Here is a 20,024-nt window from a genome sequence, read left to right on the forward strand (position 1 = left end):
TGTGACATGTGACAAAAAAAACATTTATTTATTAAAATAGATTTAAATTCAAATTGATTTGAAAATGGTTAACTGATTTAAATGATAATAATGCCTAAAATATCGGGTAATCTCTTAATATTCAAAAATTTCTTTATTTTTTCTAAAAAAAATAAATTAAGAAATTAAAGATTATATTAAGGATATTTAAAGAAATAACGAAATTTAGGAATTAGTGATTATATTAAGGATATATAGGTAATTTTAAAAGTTACAATAACTTTTCCAAAATATATGCAAAATTTAATGGTTTTCAAAATAATATATCCGTAAATTAATAATGAAATGCTAACTGACTAGAACATATCATCAATAATCCTTTTATTATATTAAAAAAATTGATTTACAAAACGAAGATAATAGATTTTGAACAAAAAAGAAAAGACATACTAGATTTTCTACAAATATTCTAATTTGTAATCTAAAAAATACATTTACTATATGAATATATGGTTTATCAAGAAAATAAAACAAACCCAAATCCTTTGTCGCCATTCTCTCCTTCTACTTGTTGGTTCAATTTGATATTCATTCATAGAAAATTCAGTTTCTTTAATTTCATAAATGAAGTTTTCTTGGAATAAGGCAAAAAATCAGTTATATGACCAAAATTTTCTTCTATTGATGGATAATTCTAAATATTTGATGAAGGAAATGTATAGTACTTTACAACTAAGAATTCCTTATATCAAGCAAATAGGTCATTGATTTTTTTTAAATTGATATATATTATCCAAAGATTTGAGTAATTAAATGGTTTCCACAGGCAAGTCTAAGCATTTATCTGATTGTAATTTAGCCTTCTTTACTCACAAAAAAAAAAAAATCCTAATACAACACTCTACTTTCAAACTTTTATTATTTCAACATTGTACTTCTAAAATTTTACTATTTTTCCACGTTTGTGTGGGTTTTTGTGTGTAACAATAATAAAATACAATACCATTCTACATTGAAAGTATAACTTTGTAATACAAAACAAATAAAGATTATAAAAAGTCATAGTTCATACCTTTTCACTATTGTACTTTCATAATCTTTCATATTTTTATATTCTATTGTATTTTAGCATTGTATTTTTATATTTTTCATATTTTAGAAATGTATTTTGATTTTCTAAGTTGTCAACCAGTGTATAAAAGGGTCTCTAACCTAGTATGTTAACAAATAAACATGTCTAATGTATTAAGATCCTATTCTAAAGATTAATGATAAGATACACAAAACACCATTCATTTTTATTAAGAACTTATCAAATTTTAAACAACAAAAATGTAATACGAAAAGCATAAAATATATATGATATGAAAGAAGAAATAGATACAACATATACGATACCTCTTAACCTTCAACCCGTCATATGCAACTAATTTATTAACACACAATTATTATAGGAGAACTAATACTTAACAAAAAGAAAACATGAGGTTTACCACAACTCAACGACTAGGGTTGTCGCCGAATGTGAATGATGTTGATGTTGATGTTGAGTCACCATATGAAAGCAATACCTCCTCGTGTTGCTTTACATGTCCAAAATTAATTTGATCTGTAGATGGAACATATGATAGTCTGATGCCTTCTAACTCAGTGGCAACTTCTTTCATTGTTGGCCTATTTTTCCCATTGAAGTTCAAACATCGCATTGCTAAGTTAGCTATAGCTAGTAACTCAATGCTAGAACCCTCCTTAATAACCGTTGCATCAAAAATAGACATCACATGACCTTCTTCCATGGCTAACATAAAGTATGTAGCCAAATTTCTATTTTCACCAAATCTAGTAAAGGAAATAGGCTTTTCACTTGTCAAGAGTTCCAATAAAACAACACCAAAACTATATACATCACTCTTTTCAGTGAATTGGCTCGATTGAAAGTACTCTGGATCCAAGTAACCAAATGTACCTTTTACTAAGGTAGTCAAATGAGTTTGATCTATTGATACAAATCTTGAAGTTCCAAAATCAGAAACTTTGGCTCTATACTTTTCATCCAAAAGTATGTTAGTCGTCTTCACATCCCTATGATATATGGGAATGGAGGTTGCTGAATGTAAGTAAGAAAGTGCTCCAGCAACCTCTGTAGCAATTTGTAATCTCATAGATAAAGAGACTGACAACTCACCAGATTCATCTTGAATAAGGTCATATAACGTACCATTTGGGATGAACTCAGAGACAAGTAGTGGGACCTCGGTCTCTAGGCAACATCCCAATAGTTTGACCACATTTCTATGGTTGACTTGTGAGAGAATTACTACCTCATTGATGAACTCTTCTAGTTGGCTTTCATCAACCACCTTCGATTTCTTTATTGCTACGATCCTTCCATCAGCTAACATACCTTTATATACTGTACCTTGACCTCCTCGACCAAGAATTCTATTCTCATTAAAATGGTCGGTGGCCTTCCCCAATTCTTTGGAAGTGAAAAGTATTGTTTTATCAACTAAACCGATATCAGTATCTTGTTGTTGTTTAAGAAGTAGACCACCATTGCGTTTAAAAAATCTCTGTTTCCTTTTCTTGGCTTTAGTTTTCTTGATTATTTTGTACAATGCATAGCTGATCACCGATAAGAAAAGCAATCCCATGCTTATACTAACACCTAAAAGAAGGAAAACATATTAAAATTAATAAATTAACATCGACACCTAAAGACTTTTAGTAATTCGTATCGATGTAATATTGAGTTTTCACAAAAGATCTATTAGTGTGATTTAAAGTCACCGTTATCTTTGTCTTTAGTATTAAACTTATTATTCTGTAATTATCATAGAAGAATTCATAGAGAACTTTATTTTTCTTATTTCAAAATTTACAAGTAATCTACATCTTAAAATAAAATAAATAACTTTACATTGATGATTTATATAATTGAATAACTCTTATAAACAATCTTTGCTCATTTTGAAAAATAACAGCTAAACCAATTTCAATATGAATCTTCGTTAGTTTTTTTATATTGTCAATAGAGACTCTACTTAAGGAAAAAAAACTCCAATAAAAAATCCTACAATGTGACGACATCCTTACGGAATCCAACTAACTCTGATCAATGATGGAGCAATACTGGATAATAATCAAGATAAGAGAAGAAATAATGGTTGGAGTGGTGATTTCAAAATATGTAAAAGAATCATGGGGTACAAAACAACATGAAACAAATAATTTTATTAAAACAAAAGAAAATCAAAATGAAAAAAATAATGGGGATATGTGAGTTAAAATCATTTATAGATGTTCTTAAAGGGAATAATGAAGAAGCTGTTGGAAAACTAAGTGAAGGTTCTTCAAGATAGATCATAAATGAGTCTAGGGACCTATTAACCATTTAAGACTCTAGTTGTGTCGTTGTGGCTAATGTTAGAGATGTGCATATTGAGATTAAGTACATTGTAGGAACATACACGGGCATGGAATTTAAATCAACAAGTGAATGTGTTAACTTTTAAAAAACTAATAATGTTACTTCTTATTTCACATAATTGAATCCATTAACAACCAAATTTATAATTAAAAAATGTATGACACAGTTGGAAATATAAGGTATTTCATTATATGCATGGAATCACATGTATTTGATAGGGGTAGCAAGCATGCGAGGAATGTTGATGTTTATAGATGCCGATCAACAAAATAACATGGCTGATGGTCGTATTTGAGTTAAGACTAAAGTGAAGAATATACTCGAGTCCGTGAGTTTTAGCAAAGGAAAGAAAATAAGAGAAAAGAAAGTAAGGAGAGAAAAGAAGATAAAGGAAATGAAAATAAATTTATCGTTTGTGTTCCTGAGTTGGAGAGAAGTGAAAGGAAAATTAAGGATTTTTTTCTATAAATGCTTCGAAATCGGAATGAAACTTAGGAGGGAAAGTGGTCCTTCCATTTCCTTCCACTTCTTTCCTTTAATGAAACTCGGGAATACCAATTTCTTTTACTTGTTTTTCACTTCCATCCATTTCCTTTCTTTTCTCTTGTTAAGTTGAACTCGAGAATGGGGTGATAATCTTAGAAAATGTTAATGTTTCGAGATTAGGATTGATCTTGTTGAAGATAACGCTGAATAAATGAAGATATAGATAAAACCCTAGAATGAAATGCGGGAGACTACTTAAATCAAGAAAAAGTGATTATGGTAGTAAAGAATGTGAGATTGGGGTTGATCCTATAGAGGATGATGTTGAAAATTTAATGGTTTATGGTCTTGGCCTAGTTGAGAAGAAGCAATTTAATGGGTTATTATGATTTTGAGTATGCGAACAAAGGTCAAAATCTGAAAAATAGATCAGAAGTTGGAGGGCTTTTTGTGGAGGTAACATTAGAAAAAGTGGGAAAAATAAACATGAAAAAGTTATTACTGGTACTACATAACCGAAAAATTTGTATTGGAACAAGTGAAGCCTTATAAACAATTTGAGGTGGTTGAATCGGAGCTGGAAATGTCATAATTGTTGTACAAATCACCAGGGTTCAATGGTGACCATTTTCAGGAACCATTTGAATCAAATTTGAAGAAAGAAAATGGTCCTGATGCTTCCAACACAATCTCAAAAACTTAGGTAAACCCATCATTTTCAGTTACGTCATCCATGTCGAGTGGGAAAAGGGAGCCGAAGAATTGGAGCGACATGTGTAAGCATTAAGTCTTTTTTAATGATTTGGTGTGGAATATTGAGCTTGGAACGACTTTGGGTCATGATACGAGTAACGTTAACAACTTTAATTAATGATATGGGTGAGAAGTGGGTGGATAGATGAATTGTTGAAAAATTGGTTTTAGCAATTTCCAAAAATGGGGTTTCCCCCATTTTGAGCACAAATTTTGAACTCTAATGTTATCAAAAAGGACAAATGATTATGTGTTTGTGTTATCCTTGATGATACCTTCGTATTGATATATCAGCCGTCCAAAACGGATTAAAAATGATTGAGAAATTACTTCTCAAAGTGAGGTAGTTGAAAGAGATTAAACATGAGTTAATTGGGTTTTGTTCCATTCCACATAGGTGGGAGAAAGAAAAGGAAATAGGTATATAACTAAAAGGGTTTCTAACGCTTGTAAGAATTATTGAACCAAAGGTTCTCTTGTGTGCGCATACATGGGATGCAAATGAGAACCAATTTGGCTTGGGTTCAATGAACTTGTGTGTGAGTGCGTGTCCTGTGGGTACGAATCACCACCGGTCGAGTGAGGTTTCGGGCAATCTAGAAGAATTTCTTTCTACAGTTGTATCCTAGGAAATAAACTGCCATATAGGGCAAATTTTGTTTTAAGGACATTATGTTAAACACAAGCCCAGTAAACAGTTTCTACTTTAGTTCTTTTGTGCATTTTGTGGGTTATATTTTCGTAACAGTCTTAAAACAAATCGATTGTGCAAAACGAACAACTGAAAAAAATAATTCCATTCTGTTTTCTGTAACAGTTCTTATAAAAATGAAAACACAATTTTTTTCCCTCATATTTGCAAAATATGTTTTAAAAAATCATTTTGTAAGACATTTTCTATTTTCTTTTTAAGCTAAATTAACTGTTAATCAGTTTTGGTTTACTGCATCTATAATCTGTTACTATTTTAGGTTTATTGCATCTATAATTTGTAACTATTTTCAGAAATTCTTTTCTAAAGCTGTTTTTAGATTCAATTTGTCTTCACAATTTCAGAATTCATAATCTGACCAAAGACACTTTCCTAACAGTTTTAGTTGTTATGCACTAATCTTTAATTGTTTTATATTCGTTTAACTAAAACTATTGTTTCTCTTTGAACCAGGACTGTTGAAAGCTCCTAACCAAAGTCTAATGGTACTCCTAATTCTCAAGGAGCTCCAACGATGATTGTGCCACTTAATCATTGGGAGAAGCCATAAAAGATTTTCAGGCTGCACTTTAAAAGGTGGAAGCAAAAGATGTTCTGCTACCTTAACACATTGAATCTTCCTAGATTCTTAACTGAAAAGGCTCTGAGGATGCCCAAAGGAGAAGGAGATGTGCAAGATTTGAGTGCTATTGAAGCTTGGAAACATTCTAATTTCTTATGTACGAACTATATTCTTAATGGTCTTATTGATTCATTGTATAATGTCTACTGTATAACAAAAACGACCAAAGAACTGTGGGACTCATTGGACAATAAGTACAAAACTGAAGATGTCGGGACCAAGAAATTTTTAGTTGCCCGGTTTATAAAATGATTGATGGGAAAAATGTTAGTTACCAAGTCCAAGAACTACATGTTATCCTACATGATATGCATGTCGATGGTATGGGTTTTAGTGAGCCTTTGTTGTTGCTTCCATGATTGAGAACATAACCCATAGTTGTGTTAATTTCAAGAATTTCTTGAAACATAAGAGAAAGGAAATGTACATTGAGGACCTAATTGTTCTCCTTCGAATTAAAGAAGACAATAAGATAACTCAAAAGAGTAGTTATAACCCTACCTCTGAGAAAGCTAATGTGGTAGAGCATGGTCAAAGTTCTGAGAAGAACAAATCAAGAAAGGGTAAATTCCCAAAGAAAGACAACGATGCAAGATTGGGAGTCAAAGGTGGAACTTTTAAGGAAACTGCCACAACTGTGATCTATCTAGTCATCGGGTTGCTAATTGCAAAAGAGGCAAACATTATGGAGAATATAACCAAATATGTGTCTGACATCAATCTTTCAGCGATTCTCATTGAAGTTAACCTTGTGGAGTCTAATCCAAGGGACTGGTGGATTGATATGGGAGCTACTTGTCATTTTTTTGCTCAAATAAAGAATGGTTTAGAAAATTCAAGGTTGTGGACAATGATGATTAGTTGTTCATGGGAAACTTGACAACTTCTGATATCCAAGTTGTTTGGAAAATTGTGTTGAAGATGACATCGGGAAGAGAGTTGACGTTGAATGAAGTGTTGTATATACCCAACATTTGTAAGAATCTTGTGTCGGGTTCGTTGTTAAACAATTATGGTTTTCGCTTGGTGTTTGAGTCGAATAAATTTGTCTTAACAAAAAATGGTGTGTATGTGGGTAAGGGGTATGTTGATAGGGTACATACAAAACTTCATTCAATGGCAAGCGAAAACCCAATTGACAATTATAATGAAATGAATAACTCTTCTACTTACTTCTTGAGTCTTCAAATATTTGGCATGCTAGATTAGGACATGATAATTTTGATCCTCTTCAACATTTAACAAAACTCGAGCACATACCACATTTTCAAATTGACTCAAAATACAAATACAACACTTGTGTTGAATCGAAATTAACATGACAATCATTTAAATCCATTCAAAGAAAAACTAAACCACTTGACATGAAATCAAATTCATCTAAGGGTGGAACTAAGTACTTTTATAACTTTTATTGATGATTGCTCTAAATTATGCTATGTCTATTTAGTTAAAAGTAAAGATGAGGCTATAAAGAGGTTTAAAGTATATAAAAGTGAAGTTGAGAATCAACTCAACATGAAAATTAAAGTATTAAGAAGTGATCATGGAGGTTAAGATGTATCATCATTTGAGGAATTTTTGCAAATCATGGTATAATACATGAGCTTACTGTACCTTATTCACCATAACAAAATGGCATTGCAGAAAGAAAAAAACCGTACCTTAAAGGAAATGACGAATAACATGTTGTTAAGTTATGTGTTGCCACCCTCAACGTGGGGGAAGCTGTATTGTCAGCTAACTACCTTTTAAATATAGTACCATGAAAGAAATCAGATAAAAACCATATGAGTTATGGTCAGGTATAAAACCATTTTAAAAATACCTTCAAGTGTGGGGGTGCCTTGCAAAGGTCATGGTATATGCACCCAAGGTGGTCAAGATAGGACCCAAGACTGGTGATTGCATATTTGTTGGATATGCACAAAACGGTAGTGCTTATTGGTTTCTTATGCATGACTCAAAAATACCAAAAATTAACAAAGACACAATAATGGAGTCAAGAAACACATAGTTTTATAATAATGTGTTTCCGTTTCTTGCTAAGGCTAAGACAAGTTCTCTAAAAATAACCGAGCACGATGAATCCTATCATGAAGAAGAATTAGAGGAAGAAATAGATCACCGTTGAAGTAAAAGGGCACGAGTTGAGAAGTCATTTGGAGATGATTTCTACACTTACATGGTTGAAAGAGAGCCTCAAACTTTCAAAGTGGCAATTACCTATTTTGAAGGACCTCCATGGAAAAGGTAATTAAAATTGAAATGGATTCCATCTTGCAAAACCATATGTGGGAGGAAGTAATTTTACCTCGAGGTTGCAAACCACTTTTGAATCTATATTCTCAAGAATCGGTATTTAGTGATATTGCTAATAATATATGATCCTATAGGGTCACACCTTATCAAGTTGGAAAATTTTGTATATTTATTATTAATCTGATTATTAATAAATAATATCAAAATTTGTATTTATTTAGGGAATAATTATTGTTTTTTTGAAAATTATGAGAGTATAACTAGTTATTATTTCATATGGTATAAATTAATAAGTCATGCACAACCTTTTGGAATAGTTGAATCCTTTTGTCTTTTACCTAAAGACAAAGTTTATATTTTATAAACTTTGAGTTTATAAAATTCAAAACAATCTTTCTCCTTTTTTTGCATATGGCCGAAAGTTGTATAGGGTATGGAAGGTTGCTTGTCAACCTCCCTCCTTTGTCCCCCATGCTCCTAATGTAAGATTATTACTTTACATTATAATATGGGATTGCTTTCGCTTTTGCATGAGTATGTAAAGGATGTGTCTTGCATGAGTTTGGCTAGTTTTTTTTTGTCTTAATCTCTCTCTTATTAGAATTGGTCGAAACCTCTCTTCTACTCCTCACTTCTCTCTCTCTTTTGAAGTTAGTTTGGTGATTAGAATCTCCCTTAAATTGCCTCCTTTAGTGCTTATTTGAGCTAAGTACTTAAAGGCTTAAGACACTCAAGAATACAAGAAGGAACTAGCATTCCGAGTGCCTTATTCTTGATGGTGGATACTTGTAGAGAAAATCATACACTTTGATTTTTCTATCTTCATTAACACCCCAAAACGAAGTGGGTTCAAAGGCTTTCATTCTAAAACACTTTATGGTTGTTTTTAATATAATTCTAACCTCTATAAATGGATCATAGATGGTTTTGTTTTGTTATAAACTTGAAAATAAACTTGTTATTTTTAAAAGCTTCCATTATGGTTTTTATGAAAAACACACTTATATTTTGTATCAAAAACCAAACTAGGTTATAAATGGATTTTCAAGAAGAAAATGAAATCAGGTGGATCCATTGAAGTACATCAAATGGATTTTAAAACAATTTTTCAGAATGGAGATTTACAATAAAAAATTTACATGGAACAAACAGGAGGATATGTTGCCCCATCACAAGAATCAGAGGTTTGCAAACTAGTGAAGTCATTATATACGTCGAAACAAGCCCCAAAACAATGGCAGCAGAAGTTTGGCCATCTGATGGATGAAACTGGATACAAGATTAAAGAATGTGACAACGATGTTTACGTTAAAAATACAAGTGGGAGTTATTTTATCTTGTTCCTTTATGTTGATGATACACTTATTATTGGTAGCAACGGTAAAATGGTTCGATCATTAAATAACATGCTAAAGGCTCAATTCCACATGAAAGATATAGGTTTGGCAGATGGAATCCTTGGTGTGAGGACTACAAGGACTGTAAATGGACTTACTTTAAGTCAAACCCATTATGTGGAAAAAATTCTTGAGATGTTCAACTCTATTGATACTAATGTGGCTAGGATACCAATTGATACAAGTTACCATCTAAGTTGTAACGACCTGAATTTTACCATTCCTTCATCGAGGTTAGTTTGATATATTTCCTCGTTATGTTACCTCTTTGGTTGGTTAAAGTTCAATTCTACGGGGCAATGTGCAAGGAAATGATACTTGATCATATATATGGATCATGGGATCATTTTCTCACACTTTAGGGTCCTAGAATGAAAGTTATCAAGTATTTAAGGATGCTAAACACGAAAATACGGGAATCACTTCATTTTGCAGCCACCAATCCTAATTAGTAGCCTCCAAGTCCCTTTGAAGTGAGTTCAAATGTGGGGTTTCTATTCTCAAATTTTTAGTGAAGATCCAAGAAGGTGGTGTAGTATTTTTGGTGCTTTTTGAGTGACGATTCTTCTAGTAGAGATCAAGTCTTCATTCCTCTTTCTTTCTCCTGGGAATTCATCATATTTCTAGAGGTATAAATGAATTTCTTACCATCCATCTCTGTTTTCATGTCTTTGTCTTAATCCTTGAAGTATTTGGTGATGTTAATCAAAAGTAAGAAATCTGGATTGAATTGTTGATCTATTTTTCAAGAGCTGTAGAGCTCAATCTGGTCTGAATTAGACAAAGCTCTAGAGAGATGAAATGTAGGAAATCGAGTCTAGTTTCCTGAATGTCTAATAACATCCTGTTTGGAGTTGTAGATTATATTTTTATTATCAAAACATTGAACAGGGGTCGGGCTGTGAAACATCAAAATATGAAACTTAGACTTTGTTTTATGTTTTGATTTCTTGTTTTTAATCGGGATTTTGTACAAACTTTTAGAGTGCTTAGTGACCTCTTGGAGTCTGTCTTCCTAAATATATTTCTTTCCATAACTTGGATTTAAGGTAACTCAGGTGAGTCATTTATTGTGGTTGTTTAAGCACTTGTTTTGGAAATTTCATGCTAATGTACATATGTTGGGTCTATGTGTTTTGGTGTGATGCTATAATATGAAAATATGAGATGTATGCAATCTAAATTTGTAAAGTTTTTGTAGAAACAAATGATGTAGGAGACCTTTGGTATGCTAGAATCTTTAAATGATTATTTATTGCAAAAAGAGAGTTTTAGGGCCATGCTAGTAGTGAGGATTACTCATGATGTTAAACTGTGATGTTGTGCATATTACAATTTTGTTTTTTATACTTGAATGAAACTAGAAAATGCATGCTATAAGCTGGTTGCTAAAAGGTGTATCACTTTACATGCTTCAAATTGATGTTATTCGGTAATTGTGAGAATATACCTTTGTTGTATGATTTGAGATGTAATATGCCTTGGAATAATAATAATAATAATAATAATAATAATAATAATAATAATAATAATAATGATAATACAAATAATAATAATAATAATAATAATAATAATAATAATATAGAAGCATGATTACATAATACTATTGGTGAGGTGTGTGTATGCTCTATGCCAACGAATTAATTAATTATAAAATTAATTAAAATAAAGGGTAATTCATATAGCGGGGGTGTAAGGGTAGAAACTTAAACTTAGGTGCATCCACTATTGGATATCACACTGGAAGCATATCGTTCGAGGGAAAGAGCTTAAGCCAAGTCGATGTCGAGTGGTTTTCTAGGTAATCATTTCGAAACATGGTTATGGTACACATGGTGTAAGGGGAATAGAGTGATGTTGGCTACTCAGAGATGCCGGATCAAGCATCACGTTTGGGTGTAGGTATGCTCGTGGAGGTTTCGAATACCACCCGCGAACGACAAAGCATAATTTCGTACATGCATAGTCGGAGTAGTGAAGAAGGAGAAGCAGGGACAGTGTTACGGGTTGGACTCGCGCCCCGTTTGGTGCATTGGGTCGTCGTCTCATGTTAGTAGTGAATGTGGTATTTATAAGGGGAATTTTAGCGATGGAATAGACCGTAGATAGCGAGGGACATTAATAGTAATTATAGTGAAGTAAATAAATTAATAACTACTGCGATGAAAGAATGTAAAGATTAATATATGCATAATGTATATTAATAATTATATCGAATGTATGTTGTTTGATATGAATGGATTACATGACTAAACATAACGTATGAAGTATGATTATTTCCCTATCCATGTGCTTGAGATTAACTTACTATGCTGATGTTGACACTTGTTTCTTGCTTGTTGTTGTGGTTTGCATTGGTACAGGTAGGTTGATAGTGATGGCTTGGTGAGGTTGGGTCTTTTTGGGTAGTTACATTTATGTTATTTAGAGATGATACTAGTTTGAGACATGTGGTGATGTTTCAATTTTATACTTGGTTTTTGGGTACTTGTTTTGGTACCGGATTACAACTTTAATTTGATGAATGATGTTTTTGTATAAAAGTAACATTGGTGATGTTCGTATAAAACTCAAAATAAGACTTCCGCTAATGTATTCTATTAAATAATCATTTTAAAAACAAAATTAGGTGAAAAATCATAGTGTTACAAGTTGGTATCAGAGCCATGTTGTGAGTGAACTTAATATAGAGGTCGGTGTTCAGAATCACAATGTAGACTAGCTCAATTAAGTGCTTTAGGATTTTAAGGGGGGATAGTGTATGATATGCCTTAGGATTCTTACTCTTTCAATATTGGAACATCCTCTCTTCTTTCTTGCAGCTCCTATAATCGCTAATATTGGTCAACATTTAAGGAAATGGTTCCATCTCTTAGGAACAACAATCGAGGGGTGACAAGAAGTGGTCTAGTTTACGAAAAAGGATTGAGGAAGGTTCATTCCTAATGTATCAATTTTCTCATGACCCACAAAGCTCAATTATCCCACCACATCCGTAGTTCGACTAGTGTTGCGTGTATCGGGGAAATGGAAGATCATCTTAGGGTGATGCTTGGACTTCATGGATTCAACAAGCATTGTAAGATGTTGACATATCATTGGTCGACATTGGAGTAGAAAGAGAACCTTCAAATAGTCTAAGGGTTCTAGCAGAGTGTGGAAGTTGGAAAATGTAATAGGTGTACAAGCCTCTAACCTAAACTAGGGAGAAAGGAGACTTCGTGGTAATGCTAGAAGCAAACATATATAGGTGTGACAGTTATTATTGCACCCATACTATCATAAACACATGATATATGTTTGGGACTGGAGGAATAACAAGGAAACTCGAGGACTTAGTGGACGGTACTCATAGGTGGGATGAAGGTAGGTATGGTAGACCTTTCCTTGTTATCGTCTTTTGTGCTCGATTTAGGATACCTCGTAGTCCTTTAAGTCCTATATTAGACATTGATGTAGTAGTAGGGAGTTCTGTTTTGGTGAGGGAAAAATTATGTGTCTTCGATCGTTATCTCTTGTCACACCTTTCCTCTTACTTTGATCTCGATAGGAATCAAATCATTTAATGTTGTCCTTGGTATGGATTGGCTATCTGCCAATCGAGCTGAGATATTTTGTTACGAGAAGTGTGTCTGTATCAAGCTTGCTGAGGGAGGGAGTATTATGGCTTGGGGGCAAAAAGTCGATGGGGTCTATACCGATTATTTTTGTGATGAAGGCAAGAAAGTGCCTGGCGAAAGGATGTGAGGTCTTCTTGGCTCATACGATCGAGAGTCCAAGGAAGATAGTGGATCTTTCCGATGTGGAGGTGGTTAGGGATTTTAGCGATGTTTTCCCTGATGAGTTTCCTGGTTTACTACCACCACGAGAGGTAGAGTTCCAGATTGATCTCATTCCTGGCACGACCCCGATAGCCAAGGCGCCATATTGGTTAGCACCATCATAGTTGCACAAGTCGAATATGCAAGAATTATTTGTAGTCTAATGTACCCTATGTGTTATAGCAGACATGACTTAGATTTTTCAATAAGCAGATTAAGTGGATATACCAATAATCCTAGTGATGAATATTAGAAGAGTATTACAATACTTAAGGTATACTCGCAATTTTGGGTTGCACTATACAAGATATCTTGAGGTAATAGGAGGGTGTAGTGATGCAAATTGGATATCTGACATAAAAGATCCAAGTCAACCATTGGGTTTTTGTTCACACTTAGAGGTGGAGCTATATCATGGAAATATTCAAAACAAACAGTTATATATAGATCCACAATGGAATATGTGTTTATAGCACTTGATAAAAGTGGAGAAGAAGCTGAATGGCTACGATAATTTTAGGAAGATATACTAGGATGACCTAAAACAGTTTCTCGATTCTCAATCTGTTCTGATAGTCGATCAACAATTAGACGGACACAAAGTGTTATGTATAACGGTAAGTCTCGATATACCCGTCGAAGACAGAACACCATTCAACAACTACTCTCAACTGGATTTATGTCAATCGACTACATAATGTCCAAGGATAACATTATGGATCCGCTAACCAAAGGGTTAAACATGGAGTTAGTTGCAAAGTCATAAAGAGGAATGGGATTAAAACCCATGAACAAATAATTTATTATGAAGGAAAACCAACCTAGTTGACTGGAGATCCCAAAATCTAGGTTCAATGGGACAACCTACTTGCATATAACATATGTGAGTCACTATGCGGGTCGACCCCAACCCATTCCTATAAACAAAAAGTGATACAAGTTAAGCTTATAGTAGTTGATGATAAGTTTGAAATCATCAAGCTTTAGCTTTTAATGATTATGATAGAATTATGTAAGAGAGAAGTGGGGTCATTTCAAAGGGAATTGAGTGGGCAAATTCCTAAGAGATCTTACAAAACCAGAGAATTTTCCATGACCATAATGGACACATCAATGAGAACCTACATAAATAGAAGAATAGTTCAAGGACAACGAGTCTACTGGTCTGCTAGTAAAATAAATATGTATCTTAAGGGAAGGCTCAAAGGGTAACACCTACCGATCCTATGCATGATTCAACTGTAATAGTTTTCTTTGCACAAGAGTAATAATTAATAAGAACAACACAAAAATACCATTCATAAAAATAAGACCTAACACACAAATTTTTTTTAATGAAATTACTGTTTTCTTTTTGCAGCCTTTAGTTGAGGTTTTAGACGTTTTCAGGCTTTTTTCCTTTCGGTCACCCTTTAGTTAAGTTTTATCCTTTTTTTTCTTCAAGATATCATGTAGGAGATAGTGAGAGAAATATATATATATATATATATATATATATATATATATATATATATATATATATATATATATATATATATATATATATATATATAGAGAGAGAGAGAGAGAGAGAGAGAGAGAGAGAGAGGAGGGGGGAGGGGGAACTTACGGCTTAGTCAAGGAGAGAGACAATAGACAAAACTCACGGAGATCATAGGAGACCGACAGAGAGAAGAAGTGTGAAAGAGAAAGAGTGGAAATGCTAGAAATTCGGCGACAATGGAGCCTGGGAGTAGGTGAGCAGTCTGTCGATAGAGTTTTTCTTCCAGGAAGTTTTGTGACTACTTTTCTGGGGGCCAAATTTCTTGGGGTTTACTTTATTCTCCGAAACTCAAACATTGAGTTGAAAAGCTTGTAATTTAAGTTATAATTTTAGGGGTTGTTTGATTGCTTTCTGACCCAGTCCAGTCAGAAATTTTTGCTAACCCGGTCTGAGTCTGTGTGTTTGGTGCCATCTATATAACCTATGACTCGGTCCAAAACTCTCCAAAATCCTCCGACTCGGTTCAAGGAAAAAAAGCGTTTGACTGGGTCATCTTCATCATCTGCCCTTTTAGCCCTTTGGCGCTTGATTGACATCGCAAGCCAACTTCTTCCTCCTCATAGTCTTCTTCCTAAGACAACATTGCCCTTTATTACCCTTCTTCATAAAACGACCGTTGAAACAAGACCGGCCACCATCGTTCGGGCTCTCCATTCGCTGTTTCGTTGAGGCCATCGTCGATGCCATCAGATTCCTCCTCTGCATCATCGTCTTGCTCAAGTGAGTTCTTTTTTTTGAACAACAAGATGTTGGCTATCGATTGGATCAATTTCACAATATCAAAATCGATTTCAATAGGTGAAATTGTTGTTGTTTTGTGTTCTGATTATCTTGTTGTTGATGTGCTATGATTCTTGTTGTTGATGTGCTCTGATTTCAATTTTTATTCATCATGCCCCTGATTTCAATTTTCCTTGTTGTTTATATGCTCTGGTTTTGATTTTTGTTTATCTTGCACCTGATTTCGAATTTGATTTACCTTCTGTTACCTGATTTCGATTTCAAAGAACATCAAGAAAGAGTTATGCAAGGATGTGGACGGCCAAACACCTCCTGCTTTCTAGATTGAAGTCCCAACAACAAGCTTTTTCGAGGTCCAGAGCTCGTGGGTTTTTTTTAGTGTTCTGGATCGTTTTCCTGGTTCAAGTTGCTTAATATTTCAATTATGCTTTTGATTTTTTACTACTGGTTGCTTATTAATTAATGTTCTAATGTTGAATCAACAACAAGAACAAGGATTATTGATTTCTTATGAGTTGGATTTGAGGGGGTCCAACTAGTAATCTGGAGAAATTGATTATGATCCTATCAGACAATATAGTATTGTTAGTTCTGATGAACATATTGATGCTCTAGGAGTAGTAGTTGATGTGATTTTCTTGCATTGATCTTGCTCTACATGATTTTCTTGTTCATTATTTCGTTGTTATGCTCATGAGTATTTGTTGTTATTGTGCAATGAATTTGTTGCTCTAAATGGTATTTGTATTTCTCAGTTACTAGAAGGACAAAAATTCTTCTTCTATGGGAGCTCCTACAACCAATTTGAAGGATTTTCACATGAATCCAAATGATATGAAATATGCAACATCTACAACAGTTTGATGTTTGTATGCTAGAGCTTCTCCTAATTTTGTAATAATGCTTGATCTTGCTGTAAGGATAGAACTATACAATGTGTAATCGGTAAAACTATATCTATAATTTGATAAGTTAAACGTGAAGATGCAAGAATTCAGTTGTGTAATTTATTTTTTTTGTTTGTTATGAGATTGCATTCAGTTTTATTTTTGATTCATAGAACTTGGAACTTGGAAGGTGTTTGCTCTTACGAATGTATTTGTGTTTATCTTGGTGTATTCTAATCAAATTAGGACTTAGATAAGACAATGTTTTTGCTTATTATAAAAATATGTCATCCCAAATGTAAAATGGTAAATCATAAAGGAATTATTATAAAAAAATGTTGTTTGAGGGTAATATAGTCATTTTGTATGGTTAGTCAGAAGCAAAATCAAACAACAAGTTTCAATCAGAAGTTAACTCAGTCAGAACTTCTAACCCAATCAGCTTCTAACCAAGTCAGATCTAACCCAGTTAGCAACTATGAAACGACCCCTTAGTATTTTTTACAGAGTTTAACTATATAGTTTCCTACTTTACTTTTTCTAATCGAAGTTCGGTTGTTTTGATTTTGTCAGTGTTTTTCTAGTCTTTTCATTAATTTTTCAATGATTTTCTGATCTTTTTGTTAATTGATTATTTAGTCCCTTACATAATCAGATATATAAAATACATGTATAGAACATATATATAGATATTAGCAAGCTTAAATCGGAGGGCCATGGCCCCTCCGGCCCCCAAAAGGCACCGCCACTAGTAAAGAGTTAGGTCACATGGATAACAGGATAAAACAAATTGTATATCGGATCATGCACTCCCAAGGAGTCGATAGTGTGAGCCACCGAGCGCTAATTAAGATGTGCAATATATATATATATATATATATATATATATATATATATATATATATATATATATATATATATATAATTTTTATAGTTAATAAAGATGTTGTAAATTTTTTAATTAAAAATCATAAATACTAAAAGATTTATCTCCTTAAAATGAAAATTTTTAATCAATTTATAGATTATAGAAAATAAATAAAAGTAGAAAGGAAAATAAAAGGCCGACAAAGAGCATAGTGGTTTGGAGAAAATGCTTACCCAGAATGACACCTGTTTTGCTCCTTCCGTAAATATAACAACTAACACCCGAGGCCGCGTCAACATTTATGGAACAATACCCCCCCTTGAGCGCACACCTTTTGCATTCTGGCCAATTACTACTTATATCTGTGTATCTTGTATACCAAAAAAGTGTTATCGGAACATAAATGATGTGCCCGTCAACAGATTGGCGAGGAAAGCCTGCTGATGGGAAGTATTCACGGCCCATGAAAAAGGCAGACCCACAGCTACCATCTCCGGCCGGCCTTTCCAATCCTGTTCGATTCAAGCTAAACGACTTGAGATAATAAGGAATGGTATCTTGGCAACAACCAACGCCAAAGCAGTTGTTTCTGTCACCACCAGTGTCATTGGGACAAATCATTGAACAACCAGCAACAATACTCCCATTCTCCTTGACGTCAGCATAAATGCCACACCCCTTAACCAAGAGGTTGTTTTCATAATCAGAAACAGAAAACGGACTCTCCTCGCTTAGGACAAGAGTGCTATTCTGCATTGAATTCTCGCAATCAAAAGTCATGGAGATGTTAACAGTTACATCTCCAAACGAGTTTGCACTCAACAGCTCCACGTTGTTGAGTGCAGACAGATATGGAATTGAGGAGTTACAATCAACATTGTACCATTTGTTCAGAAAGCAATTACTTCCAATCCCAAAAGGGAATGGAATCAAGATCCCTCCGCATGTATCATTGCACCCTTTTTTGCTGATTCTTTTGGCTTTTGTTATTGTTGTTGTTGTGGTTAAGGAGATCAAGATAAATAGAGGCAAAACTCGAAAGACCTGCATTTTCTTGTTAACAACAACGATTGAAGGATTTGAAGCAAGAAAACTATAAGTCAATTTATGTGCTCCAGGACCAGTATGGTGCCTGATTTCATTTGTTTTATGGAGAAATTTTATTCCTTGTTTACTTTGAGTCAACTTTTTGCCATTTTAAAAACAAGTGGCTGAGATTTATAATGGATATGGTTTGAGAAATTAAATCTGTCTGGATTAGACCAAATCAAATACGTTTCCCAAAACAAATATTATAATACCGAATAAATTTTTGGAAAGAAGAAACCCTTTCTTTTATAACAACGACTTTATCAAAATATTATAGGTAAAATTTGATTTTTTTTAACAGAAACACATTAACAAAAACACACCGTGTTTGTCAGCTAAATAAATTATTTTTGCCAAATGTCATATTCTTATTATATTATTCATATGTCATTTTTCTAAGATTTTTTGATTTATTGTTTTTCCACTTGTCATTTTATGATTTTTTTTATTTTATTAAAAATCAATATAATATTTAAATGAATTGTAATAAATGTAATAAAAAATGCATATCAATTTAATTAATTCAATTTCTTTTTAATTTCTAAGTTTCTAAATTTAATCCAATTATTTCATTTGTTTATTTATTTAAATTATCTGTTTAAATTTAAAAAAAAAAATTAGAAAAAGTTCAAAATAACAAATTAAACATTACATTTTAATAATTCAATATTTTTCTTTCTTTCTTTATAAATTTAAATTTCCTAAATTTGTAGATCTTCGTATTTTTTTAATAAACATGTGTAGTATACGAGTTTGACAACTAGTCTAACCTAAAAAATGGAAACCATTTTTGCCACATGTCATATTCTTATGCATTTTCACAAAAGTCATTTTCCTATACTTTACAATTTTTTATATTCATTATAAAAATTACATGTGTAATGTTATGCGATTTCATATTTAAATTTAATCCTATTTTAATCCCTATAATTAAGCAACATAATTTGAATTCTTTTGGATTATTTTCAATTTTGATATGAAGCATCCTATAAAACCGATAGTAATTTATATTAAATCAACAAGAAATCGGGAAGAAATTATCTTCAAATTTGAATCTTCTTAGACTTCATATATTTAGAAGCACATTGGATTACAAATTCAATCTCATAAAAGAAGGTAATCACCGTTCCTTCTCTCCCTCGTATTATCGCGCTCATTATTATTTTTAGAACAACAATGGAATTAAAACACACCTGGCAAGAAACTAACTAGGAAAACGAAAAGGTCAATATAGAAACATTAAGAAATAGCACTTTTTGGGTTTTGAAGCAACCCACCCAATTAATAGAAAATTTTCTACACCTATAGTTAACCCAAAAAACGAAAGAGTAACAATATTGTAAAAAAGATCCGCCAATCTCCACTTCTTTGTAGCAAACATGAAATTATTTCTACAATTCCATATCACCCACCACATCTTCAGAAGCACCGCCT

General features: G+C 32.9%; 1 protein-coding gene across 2 annotated transcripts; it reads right to left on the minus strand.

Moving 5' to 3' along the window:
- Positions 1-1,314: 1,314 nt before the first annotated feature.
- On the minus strand, positions 1,315-18,657 carry LOC145159392 (wall-associated receptor kinase-like 1). Of its 2 annotated transcripts, XM_079078361.1 has the most exons (3): positions 18,385-18,657; positions 17,735-18,246; positions 1,315-2,647 (listed from the first exon to the last, which is right to left on the minus strand). In XM_079078361.1, the coding sequence occupies exons 1-3, from the start codon at positions 18,549-18,551 to the stop codon at positions 1,479-1,481; spliced, it is 1,848 nt and encodes a 615-aa protein (XP_078934487.1). In that variant the 5' UTR covers positions 18,552-18,657; the 3' UTR covers positions 1,315-1,478. The 2 variants fall into 2 exon arrangements, with proteins under 2 accessions (XP_078934487.1, XP_078934486.1); XM_079078360.1 differs by having other exon boundaries at positions 17,735-18,657.
- Positions 18,658-20,024: the final 1,367 nt, after the last annotated feature.

This window comes from Lactuca virosa, chromosome 2, assembly GCF_052849685.1.
Source record: "Lactuca virosa cultivar CGN04683 chromosome 2, Lactuca_virosa_CGN04683_v6, whole genome shotgun sequence".
Classification (NCBI taxonomy): domain Eukaryota; kingdom Viridiplantae; phylum Streptophyta; class Magnoliopsida; order Asterales; family Asteraceae; genus Lactuca; species Lactuca virosa.